This window comes from Clytia hemisphaerica, unplaced genomic scaffold (genome assembly GCF_902728285.1).
Source record: "Clytia hemisphaerica strain Z4C2 unplaced genomic scaffold, Clytia hemisphaerica genome assembly, whole genome shotgun sequence".
Taxonomy (NCBI): Eukaryota; Metazoa; Cnidaria; class Hydrozoa; order Leptothecata; family Clytiidae; genus Clytia; species Clytia hemisphaerica.
In genome coordinates, this window is record NW_027103283.1 from 220,041 (window position 1) to 244,042 (window position 24,002).

General features: G+C 36.3%; 1 protein-coding gene across 1 annotated transcript in view; it reads left to right on the top strand.

The window, feature by feature from the left end:
* Positions 1 to 6,268: 6,268 nt before the first annotated feature.
* The window catches only part of LOC136805180 (oxysterol-binding protein-related protein 1-like), a 29,266-nt gene continuing 11,532 nt past the window's right edge, over positions 6,269 to 24,002 (top strand). Inside the window, exons 1-3 of the mRNA XM_067061748.1 lie at positions 6,269 to 6,491; positions 22,624 to 22,663; positions 23,837 to 23,922. Of these exons, the coding sequence (XP_066917849.1) occupies positions 6,429 to 6,491; positions 22,624 to 22,663; positions 23,837 to 23,922 (189 nt within the window). The 5' untranslated portion in view covers positions 6,269 to 6,428. The remainder of the gene's footprint in view (positions 6,492 to 22,623; positions 22,664 to 23,836; positions 23,923 to 24,002) is intronic.

Here is a 24,002-nt window from a genome sequence, read left to right on the forward strand (position 1 = left end):
AATCAAACCGGTTCGTAGAGGCCCACCTCGGGCCTGTGAACTTGTATACTGTATAATAATAATAATAATAATAATAATATTTTGGTATATAGTGATACCCGCAGGCCCCACCATGGTTTAGGCCAAAGGCCAGAAAATTTTCAGATTTTCTACCCCTTAGATTGGCTTAAAAGGCAATAAAATTTGTTAATTAAAACAACTCAGAATCTTCTTAAAATGCCTATCATACAGTGAAAATATATATCTATCTAAAATAGTTTGAAAAATAAAAATATATGAACGAGAGTTAGAAAAGTGCTGTAAAAAATCATTGAATAAAAATAGGGTTGGGAGTGGCATTGGTAGGTAAATATAGAGCTCTAGGCCTTGGTAATACATAGTAGGGATACCGCTACAGTTTATATACAGGTCTGTAAAAGACGTACACTAAAAGTAGATTGTGAATTCAAATTTGTGCCGTGGCTTCGTGGTCTAGCCTACGGAGCTTCTGAACCAAGGAACCAAGGGTATTTTTCATGCGTGGATTAGATCGAATCCCATCCGGAACTCAAATTTGGCAAATTTCTCAAATTTAGCAAATTTCAAAATATCAAAATTGAAAAAATTGAGTATAAAGTCCAACTTAGAAACATCCTAAAGGTTAAGAAACTCCAGGAAACTCCAGATCAAAGATAGAAAAATACAAGATATACTCTCACTCAAACAAAGAAGACAGGACCGTACTATAGCAATTCCTTTACTTTTAGCTTTACGAAGCTTTGGGAATGTATTCAAATAGGAAAGTAGCGCGAAAACCCGGTGTAAATACACTGGTTTTTTGGAACTTTGTGCATTTGCACGGGGTGGAAAATCAGAAAATTTAAGATTTTGCAATAGTTTTACAATCAATTAACACCAGTCTTTTTGTTTAGAATCAATATTAAGGAGATGAATCAAATTCAACAAGATGTACCAGGTAATCATTTTTTATTGTCTTTGTATTTTGATTTGGAAAAAATATTGTTCTTCTTATGCTGTGATCAGAGTGTCCTTCAGGGTCTCTTCCCCCCCCCAATGCCTAGAATGAAAATTTTCCATTCCCCCCTCATTTTTCCCCACCCTGCCTCCAAAAATTTCTCTGTCCCCCCCTCAAGCAAAAAATTAAAAAGCTGTAATTTGATGAACTTAACGCTTATTGTTTTCCCTATGGTTGATGGTAGTTCTAATTCAAGAAGAAATGGAAAGGATGGTTGTTTTTAAACCATAATATTAATAAAACTAAGCACTATGCTATATCATCTCATAAAACCAGATGTTTTTCAATTTTGAATTGATTTTGGTGAGTTCCCCCCCATGCCTAGAATGAAAATTTTCTATTCCCCCCCCCTCGTTTTTCCCCACCCTGGCTTCAAAAAAAATTCTTTCCCCCCTATACGTCCTTTTGACCTCAAAACCCATCCCCCCCTGAATCCAGGGGGGGAGAACACTATGGTGATGTAACAGCCGTAAGTTTGTGGCAAAGGAATTTGTCTGCGCGCGGCCATACTTTTGATTTTCCGATGCTGAACATACAAAACTTAGAATACGGGCATCGTGGAGAGAACGGTGTTTCAGAATCCTAATTTTGACACTCCGTGCTTATTTCTAGTTCTCCGGTGGTCTAGATTAGATGAATCACAAAAATTTTTCTCTCACAATTTCTTCTTTTTCTTTTTCGTTTCAGTTTTCATTTTTTATGGGAACACAATTACGATCATATCCAGGTGAGACGTGTATTTTCTACATTTTCCACCGTCGTAATATATTAATCATTAATGATACACATTCATTATCATTGGTGAGGGTGAGAATTTTGAAGCCCTTTGGAGATCCAGTGGAGCCCCAGCCCCCCACTAGAAAATTAATGAAACTTGTTTTCTGTGCGTAACCCCTTTGGCGGTCATCAAAAAAATGCTCTGTTCGCGTCGCAACGAGTGTTAAAAATGCATGCGGGGGGACGGGTGGTCAAAAACACTCCCGGGTTTTTTTAATCACGCCAGTAACAATTTTTAAAACAATTTTTCGATGGTCGTCAGAGCAATTGAGAAAAAAGCTATACCGTAAGTTGGTCTAATCTCGACATCCGTCTTCTAATTTCGACACCCTTCTTTAGAGATAGGAATAATATAAAAGTTGGAATCGGTGATTGAAAAAAGATCTATCCTTCCTTACCACTAAGCAAAGAAAAATAATTTTGACCTTTTTTTATTTTTCAGCTCTAGAAAAGGGTGTTGAATTTAGACGAGGGATGTCGACATTAGACCAAGTTACGGTACTTTAAAAGAACAAATTGCTTTTCCCAGATTTTTTTTGCATCTCCGCACCGGAATATGGCGCGCCGAATTACTTTTTATTACCAACTTTTTTTTGACACCAACTTTTTTTTTTCGACACCAACTTTTTTTTTTCGACACCAACTTTTTTTTTTCGACACCAACTTTTTTTTCGATACCATTTTTTTTCCTTCCTACCAACTTTTATTTTCCGATACTAACTCTTGTCTCGATTACCTGCTAACGTTGATTACTCAAAGTCTGAAAAGGCCTTTACGTTTTATATAGCGGGCAGCCGATCACAGATTTCTGTAAAGCCCGAAGGGAGTGCCTTAAGATGGAGTGCTTTAAGGCTCTTCCAAGCAAAAAAAAGTGAACATCGGAAGAATATTTCTGCTACTGTTTCCAAAAATCTGCAAAGTTTCTGATTGGTCAAGCGCTGAAATAGACCTTTTTTCAAAGAGGCCACCCTGTTGAATAATTATGTAGTCCAGCAGAAAAATAATGATAAAACCATGCATAATTATTACCGTAGAGTCGTCTAATCTCAACATACGTCTTGCAATCTCGACACCGGATCTGTAAAATAATCAAAACAAACCTTGAATGAAATTCTTGGTATCATTCTTATCGAACAAGTTCATCCATCAAACTAGAAGTTCAGTAAACATTGCAATCCTTTCAATTAAAAAAACAGCCAAATTATAAGCAGTTTTACACAACACACGAAACGCATGCAAACTTCCTCATAACTTTCTCGTGTCCATCATTAAAATTTTACAACTTTATTACGCTTCAAGTCACGTGATAAAAATAATTTGCGCGCTTAGCCTGGTTTCCCCTTCCTTATATATAAAAACACACGCTCTAGGCGCTAACAGGCCGCACGCCGTGATTGCCAGTATGGCGGTCACATTAAATTCAAAAGGAAACCGGGTTCTTTTTATTATTTTCGGTTCACGGTAAAAATAAATGTCTACTAAAAAATTCCTCGCGTGCAAATGTTGCGTTGTTGTGATTTGGACATCTTCGTTGACAGTTGAAAGTATGCTAATTAGTTTTTAGCGATTACTACATCGTTAAAGTTTTCTTTTCAAATATAAGTAATAACACTTCACATTTCTCATACCTTAAGAAATTTTCCCGGGAACAAAATTTTGCGGTTTTCGCGGATTTTGCCTAAAACCGCGAAATTAAGTTCCCGCGAAATTTTACAAAATCGTCAATCCGCAAAATTAAATTCCCGCGAAATTTAATTAATTTCATGCATTCCCCGAATTCGTACTATTTCAAGCCTTAAAACAGGTTTTTTGCTTATTTAATAACGCTTTTGGCCAAAAATATCCTGCAACCGCGAAATTAAATTCCTGCGAAAAAAAATAATTTGACCAACCGCGTAGTTAAATTCCCGCGAAAATTTCTTCCCTTAAGGTATTATATCAACAATCTGTGACGTGATAGAGAGAGAGTACATTTTAGTGATTGATTGATAACTTTGGTATGTATTTGTTTATGTTTGATTTTTTATTTCGAAGACCAGCCTACAGCTATGTCGAGATTGCAAGACGTATGTCGAGATTAGACGACTCTACGGTACAATATGCATGATACAGTAATTATGCATGGCTCTATCATTGTTCTTATGGCTGGACTACATAATTATTCAACAAGACGTCCTCTTTGAAAAAAGGTCTATTCTATTATAATGTCACGTGACTTATTCGACACACTTTTCAGCAAAAGCATGCCGTCTAGCTAGCCTTTTGGACGGGCTTTACTACATCATTGCCGATCATCCATTCGGCTCTAAAAAGGCAGCGCGATTGGGCGTGATGACCGTTGAGTTTCAATCCCGAAGGGCTAGAGGTGAATCTTTAACCCTTCTCAGGCAAGAGAAATTGAAGCTACTTATTTTCCAAAACCCGCATAGAACGCACCGGAATCATGACGACAGATTGTATCTAGTGATTCTTTTGTTTTGGAGGACTACATTTTGTGAAATCTAGCGATAGGAAAAAACAACAGAAAAAAAACAGAAAGTTCACAAACCAAATTTGAAGTAAAACACAAAGTACTTAACAAGGAATGACTTCAAGTTCAACCAAAACAAACTTCCAGACTTCGTCCTTCGTCAGTATTCGTGCTGGTGTTTCAGCTTTTTTTTTTCAATTCCATCTGGAAAAGTTTCACATGGCGGGCAAACACAGCCAATCAAATCCTGTTATTGTTTCACTGGGCACACTTTCTTAAAGAAAGCGCAAGTTCCGAAATTTGGTTTTTATTTTAGTAAGCGAGGACGACAGAGCGCTAAATCAAATTTCCCACTCCAGACGTCCGCGCTCGATAGGATCGATCATCGGGACGGCTTGATGACGGATCGATATGTGATCGATGGACAGTTACATCAAAATGCCTCAGAAATGTCAATATGAAAATTGCGTAATCAGAGAACGTATGTCTCGCTCATTATAAAAAGGACGAGACAAACTTTCAATAATTGGATCGTAACATCGAGTTAAGTCTCTTTTGTTAAGTCACCAGGGGGTAAATAAAACAGACCTTGATACATTTATCGTTCGTTTCAACTTGACAATTCGTTTAAAACTCAGCCTCCTAAATATTTGGGGTAGGTAAAATATGTAAAAAGAAATTCATACTTTTCCAACCCGGCCAATCTTTAAAAAAGAAGCGAACAATAAAATGTAATTACCCTTTCCAAATAAACCTCTTCGGTGGCGAGCGTAGTCTACTCTGACGTAATTGTAAAATTTATGTAATGGGAGTTTAACATAGTAATGTAATGTTGTTTGGGGAATTATGAAGTTCTCTGGGATTCCGATTGCATTTATTCAGGTTGATTTTTTATGACTTCTAATGGTACTTTTTCTAACGAGTTTGATTACTCTGTTCTCACACTTATGTCTTTTTTTTTTCGCGTCCTTTTCCGTGATTACTTTTATTTATATTTTTAAAGACAGACAAGAAGGCATATTGATGTAACTGATGGATTACTTAACAATCCGGATAGGAGATCGATGGAAGATTCAGCCATTAAAAAGTCTTGGGTATCGATCCTTCGTTGATCCATTATCGAGCTAGTTTTTCAACCGAGTATATTGATTCGTCATCGATCGTTAATCGATTTGTCATCGATCGTTAATTGATTCGTCATCCATCGTTAAGCGATTCGTCATCGATCGTTAATCGATTTGTTATCGATCGTAAATCGAGTATGAGTCAATAGGAGGGTCGATAAGATCGATGAAAGATCGATGATAGATCGATAAATAATCGATAACTAATCATAAGCTTAAAGAAATCTTGAGTATCGATCCTCTATCGATCTCCTATCCAGATCGTTAAGTAATCCATTGATCACATATCGATCCGCCATCGAGCCGTTCCGATGATCAATCCTATCGAGCGCGGGGGGATGTCTGGCCCACTGTAAATTTTTTGAGGCCGAAATCGGACTCACAGCTCTGACCCGTCAAGTATTCATCAGATTTAAAAAAAATACGCAGACGGGTTCCTGTCTATTATAGCATAGCATAACATAAGCTACACCACCAGACATACATAAATCCAAAATCCCCATCTTCTGGCAGCAAACCGATAGGGATAGCCCTGACCAGTATAAAACATGTAGCTACCATAAGATACTTAACTATAGTTCCTGGCACTCCTAGGATTGAGACATTAGATACTTACCAACGTGTTGAAAGCTCTTAAAGCCAGATGCTGGATGTTTGGTCTTTGGATGTTGAGTTGGAGAAGAAACACATTTGCTTAAAAAAAAACAGGCGCGAGAATTGTGAAAACATTCGAAATTCCAAAAATCGAATCAATCAGCATGCCAGTGTCGTTTACAGGCTAGAAAAATTTTTCGCAGGCTAAATATAGTCTGTGTAATGCCCTTCATTGCAATATTCGAGTGCTTTCCACAGTCTAAACTTGATATTTAGGAGTCATGTGACAGACTATCAATTTGTTTATGGTAGTCTCGCTGAACCAAAGTCGACCTAAAATGGTGTGATCAAATTTTCATTTTCTGGTGAAATCCCAAAACTGCCAATAGCCAAAGCCAAAGATCATCTGGAAATTTCTGGGTATTTGTATATGACATAATCAATAAATATGGGTGATGTGAATGATGACTTGTTGTCTGCGGCTAGAAATGGAAACATCCAACTCTTAACTGTAAGAAGACTATAAAGTTTTAATTTTTTAATATTGTCCAGACGGTGTCAATCGAACGAATCGAACGCCGAATCAATCGAACGCAATTGAGCGCAATCGAATAATTGCAATTTGATTGTCGAACGCAATCGAATTGCAATCGAATATTACCCAGGATTTACTGTTCGATTGCTTCGATTACGTTCGATTGTATTCGATTACGTTCGATTGACTTAATTGTATTAGATTTTATTCGCTTTAGTATGGTACTTAAGCGCTCGGTTGACCATTGGTTTACGTCGTTGACCATTGGTTTAACAACACAAAATTTCATAGAAGGGAAACTAGTCATCTAATTCCTAGACTGACAAAACATACAATAGAAAATCCAAAACCTCACAAAGCCCCAGGACATTTCGCTATTCAGAACAAACTTCTATCAACTATATCAACCTCTCTTATACCACCACTTACCTCTCTTTATAATGATTGGTTAAACAACTCTTACTTTCCTTCTTGTCTAAAACTAGCAAAAATCTCTATGATTCCAAAAAAAGCAAATACAAACAAAATATCAGAGCACAGACCAATCAGCCTACTACCAACAATAGGCAAAATGTTCGAGAAAATCTTAGCTGACAGAATCTACCTTTGGGCAGAGGAAAACAAAAAACTCAACAAAGAGCAATCAGGATTTAGATCAAAAAGAAGTACTATAGACAACCAATTCCAACTGATAAACGACTTCCAAGAATCTAAAATAAAAGGAGAACGTATGCATGCAGTCTTTGTAGATTTCGAAAAGGCCTTTGATAAAGTAAAATCATAGTCTTCTTCTCTTCAAATTAAATAAACTCGATCTTCTAAAATACCTTCTTTATATCCTACACTCATAATATCTGAAAGACAGGAAAGCATATATTAAACACTGTGATTTCGAGTCATGTATCTTTGATCTAAAGGCAGGAGTCCCCCAAGGATCCTGTCTTTCTCCTATTCTCTTCTCCCTATTTGTCTCTGACATCCCAAAACCCACAAACAAAAAAATAAAAATGTCCCAATTCGCTGACAACCTTGCAGCTTGGGAAAGATATAAACGAGTTAACGAGTCCTCACTGGATGAATATATGGAAGTTCTCTTCGAGTGGTTTGAAAAATGGGGTCTGGTGGTTAATCTTGAAAAAACCAAACACATAAATTTTGGCAACAGTAAAATTACAATCTGGATAAGAAATGTTAGGCTAAAAAAAGACACAGAAATCAAATTTCTCGGTCTAAAGATCAACAAACAACTCAATCTGATCAGTCACACCACAGACAAGATCAATAAATCTTATCAACTCTTAAACTTCATCAGAACCCTTAAAAACCAATATAACATAAAAAAAAAAACTTCTTATGCTGTATAAAAGTCTATCAAGATCAAGACTTGAGTATTCACATATTTGTCTACTATCTCTCTCAAACGCTCAATTGTACAGATTGGAAAAAATTCAAAACCAAGCTCTACGTCTAATTCTAGACAAACCTAGATGGACCAGAATAACCAATATGTACAAAGAAGCAAACATAACATCACTAGAGGATGGATTCAAACAACTAGCAAAAAACTGGTTTGAAAAGGCGCGCCTAACAGAACATCACCCTCTAAATAACTTTAACTATATAAATAGACAAAACCCAGATAAAAAAACACTGTATGAACTGGTATGAAATATTAGCAACACTCTAATTATCTTTTTTATATTTCTCATTTTTCATTTTTCAATTTTCATTTTTTTCGTTTTCCATCCTTCATTTTTCTTCTTTCAATTTTTATTTTTCATTACTCATTATGCATTATTCATTATTCATTATTATTATTACTATCCTACACGGTTCATCACCGTTCAACGTTAACGTTAACCACACCTACTAATCCCTCTCCTCTCCTCCTAGATCCTCTCCATCAACAAAAAAAATAAAAAAGGCTCTTATGTTAGATCGTTCAAGTGGGCTGGATATAGAAACAAAAAAATAAACAAAAATCACACACTCACAAACCACACTGGGCAAAGGTAGCTCAAAGAGCTACAAGTCCCCCCAACCACATCACATACGGTACTTAAGCGCTCGGCCGCCCACGCTAAAAAGCTCTAACTTAATTTAATTTAATCGCAATCAAACTCATTGAAAATAATCGTAATCGAACATAGCAGCCCTGTGAATCCAGGTCGGCATTCGGCAATGCCGACCTGAAAGCCGTCGTAACTTGAGCTGAAGTCGGCTTTTATTTGCCGACGTAATTTACACTCTAGGTCGGCGTGCTGACAAAAGAAATGTTTTGGGTCGGCAAAGCCGTATTATTTGTCAGGTTAATCTAATTGTGTTATCATTTGATAACAAATGATAATCGAGCCTCATTCCATTCTCTTTATAAAACATAAAACTTATTAACACAATTATTAATGATAGGTAAACTAATTGTAGGAAATTTATTGGTTTTGCCGACCTAAACAAGCTACTTAGGACGGCTTTGCCGACCTAAAATAACCTCTAGGTCGGCAAAATTTTGCTTACGTGCCGATATGATTTTGTCTGAATTCACAGGGCTGCATAGTCAACTATCAAATCGAAGCAATCTAACCTTACTCGAACGCAATTGAACACAATCGAATATTACCCAGGAATCGGCCGTTCGATTGAGATTCGATTACGTTCGACAATCGAATGGCAATTATTCGATCGCGTTCGATTATGTTCGATTGGTTCGATTGTGATTTTTGTTCGAAGTTGTTCGATTGACACCGTCTGGTATTGTCCAAAAAAAAAAAGACTTACAATTTTTATAAACTTGAAGTGTGTTGTCTTCGTCAGTTTATTTGACGTTTGGCTGTAGCATATAGACCTTGTTGTATATTTTTGTATATTAAGTTAGGTTTGAAGCCTTGAAGCTGCTATAGAAAAAATCTTAACCTTCCTTAAAGTCAAGCAAGCAAGAAAAAGTGAAAGGTTTAAGAATTTTGCCACACATTATTATTATTCTCTATGACAAATTGGAATAATGATGCATTTCTTAAATCACTTGGGGGTACCGTCAAATGTAGATTGAAAATAAGTACCGTCAACTGCTCTATAAACTTGGGACTATCTGACAAAACATGGGGCGGGAATTTGGCCACCATTTTACCAAACCTCCAAAATCATTTGAATTGAATAAATGAACGGCGTATTAAAAAATACACGATTCCTCTTTCGCACTGAGTACCGTAATTTGCATCAGTGGATGCTAATATGCATATCCCTCAAATGAATGACCTGGTTGGTCATTAAAGTACAAAGTTAAATCAAATAGTAGACTAGAGCTCCAAGCGGAGAGCTGCGTATTTCATTTGTTTTGAAATTGTGCTGCTTTATTGGTCAGTCAATTGATGCTATGCAAGTTACCCTCCACTGATGCAAGTTACCCGACTTCACAGTAGGCTTTTAAATCGAAATATGAAAAAAATCCGTAGTGGAACACACGCAAGCACACTGGGCCCAGAGGACAAAAGTTTGGAAATAGGGAGTGGGAGAACAACAAGATAGTATTTCTTACATTTTTTGTATTATTAAGGCATTAGTAGAGCTCTAGGGTCACATTGCATGAGTTAGAAAATAGTAAACTTCAAATTTTGACTTTCTTTTGAGATTTTTCATGAAAATTGAGATTTGTAGCTTGGAAAATGCAGGCAAAATTTGAACTTTTAAACCGCTAAGTGTCACATCGAAACTCCAGCATTTTTGGAAAGGTTAGTGTCTGTAGTTTTCAAAACATATATGGTTTGATATGTGACACTTAGCGGTTTTTGAGATATTTGGACATTTGTGGTTACCTTAAGCATTTTCGTGATGAGAATTTTGACTGAAAATTTGAATTTTTTCTCGTTCTTGGATATTTATACTTACTTTTAGGCAATTTCCCTTTAGAATATAATGTCTCTACAGGTTATCACACAAAAGAACTGATTTACAAGCTGAATTTAGATCAGAATCTTCAAAAATATGCATTTTTCACTTTTTTTGATTTTTCATCAAAATGTGGTTTTCAGTCAACTTTGGAGCCACATAACTTGAGTTACAGATCAGATACAGACTTGAAACTTTGGCATCTTATCAGAAATTTATTCAAGATTCCATAAATCATATTATTAAAGCAAAATTTTAACTTTCGTTTTTTCCCTATTTCCACCTCTGGGCCCACTGTGGCAAGTGTCTGTCAGTCAGGACCTCCTTTCACTATATCGCTATATTACGTAAACAACAGTGTGCGCTAACAGTGTCGACCTAACTCTTCATACAAAAATTACGAAAAACGCATATTTGGACTTTGTACCCTATGCTGCACTCAAACACTTGAACCAAAATCCCGCAAAGGCGGCACAAAAATCAGTTTTTTGAAGTTTGCAAAAAAACGCCACATAGCTAGAAGATCTTTCAAATTCAGTATGTGAATAGAGCAGTAAAAAATACAACTTTTCTATTTTTCCTTTTTTTTGCAAAAGTTCTAGGAATGAAAATAAAGGGATAATGATAATTGAATACTATCCATTGATGATCCGCGGCACTATCGTAAAGCTAGAATTGCTTGGCGTACTCTTCACTTGAGAAAATGATTAACAGATTGAAGTTTTTCATCCCCGCGGTGCGTACCGCGCGGGAGCTCGGGCGCTCTGCGAGAGTTCTCGGCTCAATCCTCAGACCACGTTAAAAATGGTAGACTGAGCTGTAATAGATCATTTAGATGGAAGTTGTTGGAATGTTTACAAAGCTCTTGACAGAATATTGTTTGTTTTATTGTCAATGATGACAGTGCCGTTATAAATTTTGTTAGATCTGACAAATTGATGTTTTTAAGTGCACTTTATAGTTTTGATTCCCATTGAAGAATCATATTCTGGTTTTCATGTTATTAGATGCTGTTTTAGAGCTTTAGAGCTACACTGGCTAACAGTCGAGGATCATGCCCTAAATAAGATATATACTCTATTTAAGAGAAGGTCTCTTAAGTAGGAGATTTCTTTCTCTTAACTAGGAGAATTTTCTTTCTTCGTTAATTTTCGGCCTTCTCATCATTTTGCGCAAGTTTTGAACTTCATAGATCGACTCAGCACGTTTTTTTTCTCCATTCTAGCAAAATTTGGTTGAGTTCTGCTTTTGTTTCGTGGACCTAGGATGGTTTAATCTCATAACCGATCACCATTGCTAAGGCATATGATGATCTGAAAAGTTTCTCCAGCGGAATTTTACAAAACCGCGTTCGGTGGGGTCTGGGAAAAACTATGACACGTGACCAGATACCGGTATCCGATTGGCCCGCAGTTTTCAAGATTTATTTATCATTTTATAGGAAACAATTTTTTGTAAGAAATAAGTAGCAAAAACCTCTGTAACTGTATCTTTTGAAAAATTGAATATTTTCCAAGAATTTTTTCAGATGATTACAGGCAATTGTACATGGAATAATCTGAATCTTCACCTGTCAAAAATACTAACTTTTTTCCTGTTGGAATGCCCTTTGAGCACCTGAACATATCATGGCTACAAAATCATAAATAATATCATTTAATTTGGAGTTTTGAGACCTTTTCAAGCCAAAAAATAATTTCCAGAACTTAGAGTTGGTATTTTTTTATCTTCCAAATTTATTAAAAAGTTCTCATGAAAGTTTTTTGAAGTCTGATTGCAAAAAGTATCAACCCAAAAAACTGATCATCGAAATCGCTTAAAAAAGCTCAACAAACATAAAATTTCACCAATATTTTATCCAAAAAGAGTATCCAAATATCCAACAATACAAAGAGAGCCTAAACTTGTCAACCTCTTAGTGTTTGAATCAAATTTTTTGTCGGTTGAATGCCTGACAGACATTTCGCACACATTAAGTTATAATTGTTCTGATAAAATGCTTCATTCCTCCTAATAATCAAGCAGATAGCAAGAGAGAAGTAATCATTACATAAGAGAACATACCTGTAATAATTTGGTTGGTGTTTGAGCCTTCATCTTGAACAAAAATAAGAAAACATCCAAGCAAAATCAGTTGTACAATACAACTTTCAAAACAGTCTTTCAAAGCTTTTAGGTCAATAAGTATGAGCAGCCACTTCTGTGGGTGTATTTCAGAGCTACACTAAAATAAATAAACAACATTTGAAACATTGAAATTTCAGAGTGTCGGCCATCAAAGAAAACCCGAGAACCTTCGCAGGTCTTCTTGCAGAACCATTCCCTTTAGAGTGCATGCGTGGAATGAGTGGAGCACGAAGAGCTGCTTGGAGGTTAATGATGGTTAGGGTCTATCAATCTAAAGGCCGATCTACATCATGAGAATTTCGTGAAAAGTAATAATATAGATCAGGCCATATTTAAGAAACGCGTTTAAGCGCGGTCAAAACCCGGGTCAAACAGAAAGTGAGTCGCTCTTGTCTCTCCTAAATAAGGGGGTTTGAGAAAAACGTGTTTTGAAGGTCGAGGGTGTTTCTTCATTATTTTAAAAATTACGTCAACACATGCAAATAATGCTGTTTATGGTTTTTCGAAGCTTGAAAAAGAATGAAAAGGTATTTTATTTTGGTTTTTGGGTCATCGGAATCACAGAAACTAGATCTTATTTTCATATTGCGCAAGAAGTCTGCTCTGAAGTAAATTTGTGAAATGTACAGAATTCTCCTAGTTTAGGTAACGTTCTCTTAAATAAGAGACTGAAAATCTCCTAAATAAGGTAATCCTCTAACTTGGGTATTCTCTTATTTAGGGCTAATCCTTGACTGGCTAAATTATTTTGGTTTCACTTTCGTTTCGATTTCAAGCAAAGGTCTTAGCAACAGGGCGCGCGTACATAGAAACAGGGCTGGTAGAAAAATCTCAATGTTGACTCGTAGTTTTTTTCTGATTTTTTGCACAATGATGCAAAATGGCAATGCCCAAAATGTGACTGAGCCAGGTTTTTCGGGCCTGAATGGTTTAAGTGATTTTCGTATTTGGGGAAATTCCTTTTTACAATTTTAAATTATTCAACAAACAAGTTTTATTTTTCCATTCTGAATTTTTGTACAATTATTGTCACTTTTTTCTTATTTTCATCTGATGTTTTTAATCATTAGGTAGGTCCATTCAGCATGTTGCTTGTTTTAATTATAATTTTCCGTTACGGCGCAACAAAATTTTAGACCCCCAAAAAACTTCACTGGACAACTGAAATGACTTTAAACTATTCACTAACTTCCAAATTATCAATATTTAAAAACATTTGGTAAGGTAAACTACTTTGTAGCCTTTATACGTGACTCCCCAAGCGATTTAAAGTACCTGAAAATGGGACCAGTCTTTAGACCTGTTTAGACAGTCTTTTAAGGACCGGTAAATAACCGGTAAAAATTTACTAAAAGGCCGCTACTAGCAGGGGGGGGGTCGGTAGTAAAATCTCAGACATATATGAGTAGTAAAAGAATTTTTATGAATTTTTACATACCACCACCCAGATTCCTGGAAGAGGTATTTTACTACCCTGGTAGTAAAAGTTTTTGGGACAATTTGTCATAAAGACCACCTATTTTTTGGTTGCTTTTCGGACTGATTTTACAAAAAAAGCTAAAAAATGATTATTTCTGTGACACATTTTTCACTTTGTGCAAAAATTAATGTTTTGCCCTTAGAATTAAAGTCTTTTTTATATTGACAAAAAATCTCGAGAATTTTTTGTTTGCAGCCAACAACTTTCCAACAGAAAATGTTTTCAAGTTATAAAAATTTTCAGATTTTTTTCAGAAAAGTCATCCAAAAAATTAAAAGAATTACAAAAATAGCTAAAATTTGCTAATTTTACCAGTTTTAACTACCCAGGTAGTAAAATTTTTTCAACATTTAACACATAGATACCTAGATACCACCCGCCATTTTAGTATTTAACTACCCTGGGTAGTAAAAATTTTTTTCGATTTTTCGTCACACCGCCACCGTAGTAAACGGCATTATGTCTGAGATTTTACTACCAACCCCCCCCTGCTACTAGTCTAGTTAATTTAGTTGCCGCTGCGAAGCATCCGGTCCTAGACCAGCCCCTGACAGGCCCCGATCACCCAGTCGACATCCTTTTACAACAATTTTTTCATGTAATCGTTACTAAAAATCACTAACTAGCGACCCGGACCGGTCTAACGAACGACCCGGACCGGTCTGATCGGTCTGACGAGCGGTCAGGACCGGTCTAACGAGTGGTCAAGACCGGTCTAACGAGCGACCACAAGTGTCTAGAAGCGGATGGGACCGTTAGAGATCACATTTCTAGAAGGTCTGGAGGCCGATATAAAACAAAAATTTGACCGCTACTAGACTGCTCGTAATACCAGACCAAGACCGATCTGATTTTCAGGTACTTTAAATCGCTTGGGAAGTCACAAATGCCCATTTTGTAAAAATCTTGACTTTTGTTAACTTTCCCAGGGATTTTAGCCCAGAAATCGGAAATTTGATCATAACTTTTCAATGGAGCATGTTCCTGCTTTGATTTTTTCACAAATTATTCATGAAATGATATCCTTTATGTCTATATAAAAATTTTGGACTTTCTGAAAACTTCTTTTTTTGCCATTTTTCAGACTTTTTGGGACAAGCTTTTTGCTTATTGCTAGAGGTCTAATATTTTTTGTAATTTATACAGTTTTTTCTATCTTTTTTGAATCTTTCTTAATTATATAAATCAAACCAAAAAGGTGCTGTGGTATAGTGGTCTTTGACCTTGGTTGCTGCACAGGCGACTGTGGTTCAACTCCCACTTGCAGCGGTTCACTTGGCAAGTGAATGAACCTTCGCCTGGGTCAACCCATGCCATGTGAGGGGAATTGGGTAGTCAGTCCAAGTTGCTGACGGGACGGGACGCTCATTGAAAGCGAAAATAGGCCTCAAAGCCTCCTGCAACTCAACCAAATAGAAATAGAAACCAATCAAACATTCTGACAAGAAATGGGAATTTTTTTTATGCAATAAAAGAGAGAACTGACAAACCAGTAGATATCAAATTTAAAAAGCCAAGCAGAAACATAATTACAGCAATCACAAAAATAGAAAAACTAAAAACTACCCAAAAACACGACAAATATATGTTATCTGGAGTCCCAAACATGCGACAGATGCAGCAGGACAGAAGCATAAACTCGCGTGATGTGAAGACAATTGATTTGAGACGAAGTATTTATGTTTTTAGATGTTATATTTCATGAAACCAGAGTTAACATGTTTCTGCTATGGGGCCTTCGTTAGAACTGGTGGACTTTGGACTTATGAATAGATGTCCAATACTTTTTCGATTGTGACTTCATTTTTTATCTTTTATAAGATTTACGTTAATTTGTCATCCGTTTTTGTGTGAAGGTACTCTATATGCCCTTTTTTTTGTTTTGATTGAAAGGTCTGATGGTGCTGATGAAGGAAAAACAAGTGTGACGATTAGAAAAAGGTTTTGGAAAAATGAAAATACATTGAATAAAAAAACATTCCTCAAACAAAGGGACTTTTACTGATACTCTTTCAAATGTTTTTATGTTTATAATAGAACGTTTTCTATCTTATAATCAAAACATTCAATTGTAAATTTGCTCGAAATCAACTTTGCTATTTTTTTGTTTACAAAAAGCAATAGAATGTGAGGTCACATCTCGAAACAACTTTTGATCTTTCACTTGTTTGCAGGATATTGTTGCGTAAAAAAGTAGCTTTAATTTATCTGACTCAACATGAAGACACTGCCTAAAATAAGCTCCTTTTATTCCCGTAGAAAACCTTTAACCTGTTTGGCATGTATGTTTCTAGTTTTTTTGCCAAAATATCTCACGACATTGCAGCATAAGATTTTTCTTTTCTTCATTGAGTGTGGTGCTGGGGTCCGTTGTGAAACGCATTTGTTCTATGATGGTAATTTCTGCATGTTCTTTAAAACTACAGGAGATGGATTCATCTATGTAGTGCTTCATTACTATCATACACGACAAGTATTTCTTTTTGACATGCGACCTATGGTTATTCAACCTTTACATTGATAGGTCTTTTGTTTTACCATGAGATATATCACTTAATCAGACTTACAATTTATGTTGTGCAATTCTTTGAAGTTCCTACCTGTTCGTTCGACTTGAATGTTTGTGTCCTTTATCTTACCTACAGTTTACACAACGTTTTTTGCTGCATGGAATATCTCGTTTGGTCTGGTCATTTTCAACTTTGATCGTTCTAATGTATCTCTCAAATTGTTGGGTCTTTTGTAAAGGATACTTGGTCAATCAAGCTCTTTGTCAGGGGATTCTGCACTTGTTCGACAGTACACTTGTTCGACAATACATTTGGTCGACAAATCTTGAAAATTGTCGGCCAAATGTATTGTCGAACAAGTGGGAAGATCAGTTGTCAGACTTCCCAGTTGTTCGAAATCCCACTTGTTTGACAATACATAATTGTCGAACAAGTGGGTCGTCGAACAACTATACGATCAGTTGTTCGACAATATAATTGTTCGACCATACAGTTGTTCGACAATACAGTTGTTCGACGAAAGTTGTTAAACAACTGTATGGTTGAACAATTACATTGTCGAACAACTGATCGTATAGTTGTTCGACGACCCACTTGTTCGATTCTGTCAATTTCCGTTCCGACGATGTATAACAATCCCATTCAGTTTCTGGGTTGAGCAAAGTCGTCTATAACTCGAGATATTGAATTCTGCTCCCAGACTATATGGTTCGACTTAAAAGAATTACGACCTGCGAACTTCTAGTGCGACGGGACGACTTAAAACTTGGGATGATTCGACTACCGAAAATTGCGACGGGACGACTTATAGTACGTCGGGACGACTTGAAGGATCGAATTTTGGCGGCGATCTAACTTCATATCAAACAACTGTATCGTCTAAGTCTAACAACTGAGATGTCGAACAAGTGGGCGTCAAGTTATTCGGCATGTCAGTTGTTCGACAATGTCGACCAAGTGAGCTGTCAAACTACTATATTGTCGAACAACTGGGATGTCGAACAACTTGACGCTTACTTGTTCGACATCCCAGTTGTTCGACTTTTATGTCGATATATTGTCGAACAACTGAGATGTAGAACAAGTAAGCGTCGACTAACTGAGAATTCTAACAACATATCTTCCCAGTTAGTCAACAATACAGTTGTTTGACAATTTTGCTAAAATGTCAAACAACTGAGCTGTCGCACAAGTGTACTGTCGAACAAGTGACCTAGGACCCTTTGTCACTATAGCTGCTACTTTTATGTTCCTTTGCCTTCTCCATGAAAGTTTCATTTTAAGAACATATACTTTTGATTCTGGTGAATTGGCTATATATAATAATAATGTTTTACAGATTTCCAGGCCACCGTGCAAGCGATATAAATCGCTCATACATTGGTTTGGTTTATTACAAAGGTTAACTTCAAACAGATATGCAACAATAGTGACAATTTCAATCATACTCAAACATTTTCTCTTTCCAAGCTAGACCAGGGGGGGTCAGTGTACCAGAAGGTGGCATGTATCCTGGGGTGGGTGGGTGTTTGAGAAAAAAATTTGTCATATACTACCTGTGTGTTGGGTCCAATATCGATTTTGATTTTTACTACCTGTGTACCGTACCAAAATAGGGGTGTTGGGTCCAAAATCGATGTTAGCACTGGTTAACAGTGTGGAAACAAAAAGGTTCAGAAATTATCTGCTAAAATAGAAATGTAAAGTTGTTCTATTATAAATTGATCAAGCTAAGTTTGTCCAAGATCATTCTTCCAAACTTCTTGGAATGAATTGAAATCCTACCAGATCCCACTGAAATGAAGGTTTATCGAGTCAATGTAAACATTCAAACATTTGAATTCAAACATTCAACATTCGTACATTAGAAGTACCAACTCTCACGCATTGGGTCTGAGACTCATGCATTTCTACATGGTCTCACATAATTTTTGAAAAGTTTGATTTCTCACCCATTTTGGATTTTTGAGAAAAGTTTTCCTGTTTTTCCAATTTTTGGAAAAAAGTTTTCCCGATTTCCCGATTTTTGGAAAAATGTTTACCCGATTTTCCGATTTTCAGAAAAAAGTTTCTTTATTTTCCGGATTTTTCAAGGTAGTACCCGGTATTAAATGGGGGGTATGGGGTGGTTTTGGTTTTTTACCAGGTACTACCTGGTAGTAAATAGGGGGTATGGGGTGGTTTTGGGATTTTTCCATGTAGTATAGTGTACTTCAGGGGTGGGTGGGTATCAAGTTTTGAAAAATACCTTGTAGTACACATACATGCCGCCTTCTAGTACACCGACCCCCCTGGCTAGACCGAGGTTTTCTTTAAACTCTTGTATTGTAGATGATTTAACTACTTTTTCAGGTAGGTTATTCCACTGTTGAATGCCCCGATAGTAAAGGGAGTTGCTCTGGGGTCCACGGACACCATCGTTCCTGAAAATTCTTACCAGTTCAGAATTATGTGTTCTCATTGGTCTTATTCGTTGGTTAAATTTCTTAGGAACGAACACGATTTTTCATAGTGATTTAAATGTTTAAAGATCTCAAACATATCACTTACCGCACGCCTATATTTTAGACTTGGGATTCCAATTCTTTGTAGTCTGCTTTCATAACATAGTCGTCCACACGTTTCGACTGTTTTTGTAGCGCGCCGCTGAACACCTTTTATAAGTTTTTTGTGTTTTTTCAGTTTCGGTGACCAAATGACTTGGGCATATTCTAGGTGGGGCCTGACAAATGTTATGTAAAGTTTATGGAATAATTTCAAGAGTGAGATACGTGAAGGTTCGTCTAATTAGACCAGCCATTGAGTTTGCCTTTTTTACTTGGTTTGATATATGTTGGTCGAATGAGAGATTTTGGTCAAAGATAACTCCAAGATCCTTTTCGAATTGTACATGTTTCAGTAAATTTCCTCCGAGTGTGTATTGATGTACATGTTTAATTATATTCGGCTTACCTAACGTTAGTACATGATATTTGTCGGGATGAAATTTTAAAAGCCACGTATCTGACCATTGCTGTAGTCGATCGATGTCCTCCTGGATTATAAAGTGCATCTTCAATTGATTCTACTTTATTGACATATTTAGTGTCATCAGCAAATAGAAAGAGTTGTGATTTAATTGAATCTGGTAAATCGAAAGGGTAGGACACGACATTGGGGTACTCCACTAAGAACTAATTGTTTTTCGGATTCAACTGCATTTACTTTAACTATCTGAAATCGATCTTTCAGGAAGTATCTGATTCATTCAAGCAACTTATTTCTTATTCAGTAGGCTTCTAATTTGATTAAGAGCCTTTGGTGGGGAACTGAGTTGAAAGTCAAAGTATACTGTGTCAACAGCTTTACCGCTAGCAATGTCTTCGGTACACATATCTAGATAGTTTAGCAGTTGTGTTACTGTTGATCGGCGATTGATAAAACCATGTTGCTTGTTAGAAAGTAGTTTCTCTTGCTCTAGATGTGACAATGGATGTCAGGCTTATCGGACGGTAGTTTTCCGCTATTTTTTTGTTTCCTTTTTTGTAAACAGGTGATACATTAGCATGCTTCCAGTCGTTTGGGAGACAACTTTCGTTGATTTTTCAAGGAAAAGCGGTTCTGCAATATATTCAGCGAGCTCCTTTAGCATCCTTGTGTGTGGTTGAAGTTCATCTGGCCCCATGGATTTGTTTGGATTTAACGCCTTGGGTTCCTTTTTTATAGTTTCAGTTAGTATATTTATCTCTACTTCTTTATCCGTCCTGGAATGGAATCCAGGGAGTTGTTCAAGTGGCTCACGTGTAAAGACACTACAGAATTGGCTCTGGAGTATGTTGACTTTACTTTTGTCATCGTATTTGATGGAATTTTCATTATTAGGGTTTTCGAGGAGAAGATTTATTCCCGTTCTTGCTTTCAGATTGTTGCGTACATATTTCCAGAATCTTTTTGGATTTGTTTTTGATTGTTTGCTGATCTTTTTTTCGAACTCTCTCTTGGAGCGAGTCAGGGCGCTATTAGCGGCGTTGCGCCATCTTACGTACTTCCTTCTACGTATCTCAGTGTTGTCGTTTTGAAGTGAGATGATCCATTTTCTATGCGCCTTACGTTTCTCTTTAATTATCTGACAAATTTTTGGATCTAAGGGATGCTTCCCTTTCCTCCTTTGATTTGTTATATCAAATTATATGAACTCTGGAACCTATTAATGTTTAGTCAACATGTTTGAAGTAGAGGTCTTTCTTTCAGTATCTATGTAAGTGAGAAAATCTTTCAGACTATAACCTTAGCTTTAAAGAAAGAAAGGTACAAGTACAACTGTGGTTTGCGGTGACAGAAATTTTTGATTTTCAACCCCTCTCGTTTGGCATTTTCTACGTTTTAAAATGACCATGACAATGACCATAGAAGTCGGGTTAAATACAGTTAATATATTGAAGTGGAACATTTGATGGCGAGCGCGCGAAGTGAGCAGATTTTTTTGGCTTTTTTGGATATTTCACCTTTAAAGAATGAGGGGAAGGAGAAAATTCTAGTGGGGTGGTTTTTTGAAAAAAAAGTTATACTGGGGTACGTTAAAATAAGGGCATTTCGAGTGGGGTATGTGTAAACTTTTTATCATTCTCAATGGGGTGTTTTTTTACTACAACATTCCAGTGGGGTGAGTGATTTGTCCAGTGGGGCTGAAAAATGAGCCATTTTTGGTGAAAAATTTCCCTGGGGTGGCCAGTGGGGTGGATCCCACTGGGTCACAGAGGCAGGGGTGTACTTGGGTATGGACTATAAGATATAATAGTGTTGCTTCCGTTCTTTAGAATAAACCATTTGTATAATGCTTTTAAAGAACGGGCAATACTTGGATATGGACTATAAGATATAATAGTGTATCTTCCGTTCTTTAGAATAGCCCCTTTGTATAATGCCTTTAAAGAACGGGCAATGATTTGGTATGGAATATAAGATATAATAGAAAACCAAATAAAACGTGTTGCAGAATAAGTGAACAAAAAAGTAAAATCAACACAGTTTGTTTACGATATTTCGTTCTATTTTCAGAACTTCATCAGGTAAGATATAATAGTGTATCCTCCGTTCTTTAGAATAACCTCCTTGTATAATACTTTTAAAGAACGGGCAATAATTGGTAATGAGCTTTAAATTATAATAGTGTATCTTTGGTATGGACTATTTAAATAAACTAACAGAAGGAAAGTTATTGTTCAGTTACTATATTACTATATATATACTTGCAGTTTAGTCCCGCCAAAATACTTGGAGGAACTGTATTTCAGTCCCGATAATTTAATGACAGGACTGAATTTCAGCCCCGACAAATACTTAAAAACCTTATAATTAGTGCGTATTATTTATAATTAGCTCCGTTCTTCCCTGTTTTCAAAGTTCAAGCCGTCAATCCTTCTTTTAAAGGAACTAAACTAACGAAAGGAAAGTTATTGTTCAGTTACTATATATATACTTGCAGTTCAGTCCCGCCAATTACTATATATATACTTGCAGTTCAGCCCCGCCAATTACTATATATATACTTGCAGTTTAGTCCCGCTAAATACTTGGCGGGACTGTATCTCAGTCCCAATAATTTAATGGCGGAACTGAATTTCAGCCCGACAAATACTTAAAAGCCTTATAATTAGTGCGTATTATTTACAACTAGCCCCGTTCTTCCCTGTTTTTAAAGTTCAAGTCGCCAATTCTTCTTTTAAAGGGATTAAACTAATAAAAGGAAATAATTTATTGTTCAGTTACTATTATACTTGCAGTTTAGCCCCGCCAAATACTAAATATATACTTGCAGTTTAGTCCCGCCAAGTACTATATATATACTTGCAGTTCAGTCCCGCCAAATACTATATATATACTTGCAGTTCAGTCCCGCCATTTTTGTTCTTTCTTAACGAAAATTCTTAAAAATTTCGTTGGGATTGAATTACAATCCCGTGTCGGGACTCAACTACAATTATGCCGAAAAACCTATGCTGGGGGGAGGCATTTGCCCCTCCTGGCACCACGCTACTTGTTCTTTTGGTTTATCCATCTTATCTATACTTCCTTGGAAAAATATAATCTCTTCTGTAGTAGCTCTTGCTGTTCTTTTGTCTTATTTCAGGAAATTCTGGAAAGTGGAGATGTTGATATCAACTGCAAGGGTAAGAAAGCATTATTAATTAAATCATTCAATTTTCCTTTGAGCCAATTTTAAAATTCAAATTTGTTCACCATGTTTTTCTTTCTTTGCCCTCTTCTTATACATGTGTTTTTGGACCTACCTCCGGGTACCCCGGTGGAGGTTCTATAAATTAACCTATGTCCGTCCGTTCGTTCGTCCGTCCGTCCGTCTGTTACCAGCTTTTCTCAGGATTGGTTCATTAGTTTTTTCTGATTTTTTGCACAATGATGCAAAATGGCAATGCCCGGAACGCGACGGAGCCCGATTTTTGAGAAAAAATTTATTTGGGCAAATTTGGGCCAAAAACTACCTAAAAATAGGTTTTTTGGACTTTGTGCAAAATCCTGTCATTACTTTTTTCTGATTTTTTGTACAAAGATGGAGGGCAAGATTCTCTAAAGAATGGCTGAAGTGTTTTTTCCCGGAAATTCTTATTCGCCTTAAAAAAACGGATTTTTGTATTTTGGGCAAATTCCCTTTAACCAAATAAGAAAATATAGCTTTTCTCAAAGTTGACTCATTATTTTTTTCTGATTTTTTGCACAATGATGCAAAATGGCAATGCCTAAAAATGTGACGGAGCCCGATTTTCGAAAAAAAATATATTTGGGCAAATTTGGGCCAAAAACTGCCTAAAAATAGGGTTTTTTGGACTTTGTGCAAAATTCTGACATTACTTTTTTCTGATTTTTTGTACAAAGATGGAGGGCAAGATTCTCTAAAGAATGGCTGAAGTGGTTTTTCCTGGAAAATTCTTATTGGCCTTAAAAGAAGCATTTTCATATTTTGGGGGAAATTCCCTTTAACCGAATAAGAAAATATAGCTTTTCTCAATGTTGACTCATAATTTTTTTCTGATTTTTTGCACAATGATGCAAAATGGCAATGCCCAAAATGTGATGGAGCCAGATTTTTAAAGAATTTTTTTTTGGGCAAATTTGGGCCAAAAACAGCTTAAAAGGTTTTTGAGCCTGAATGGTTTAAGTGATTTTCGTATTTGGGGAAATTCCTTTTTACCATTTTACATTATTCAACACACAAGCTTTATTTTTCCATTCTGAATTTTTGTACAATTATTGTCACTTTTTTCTTATTTTCATCTGATGTTAATCATTAGGTAGGTCCATTCAGCATGTTGCTTGTTTTTTTCAAGGGAAACACAAATCAAACCTTGGCTGGAGTCCATTGCATCTTGCAGCATATTTCGGTCACATAGATGTTGTTGAAGAGCTATTGTCTGTAAGCTTTAACAAATTAAATTAATAATACCTACTTTTTGACTGTATTAGCTAATTATTAAAAACTTTAGATTTCTGTAA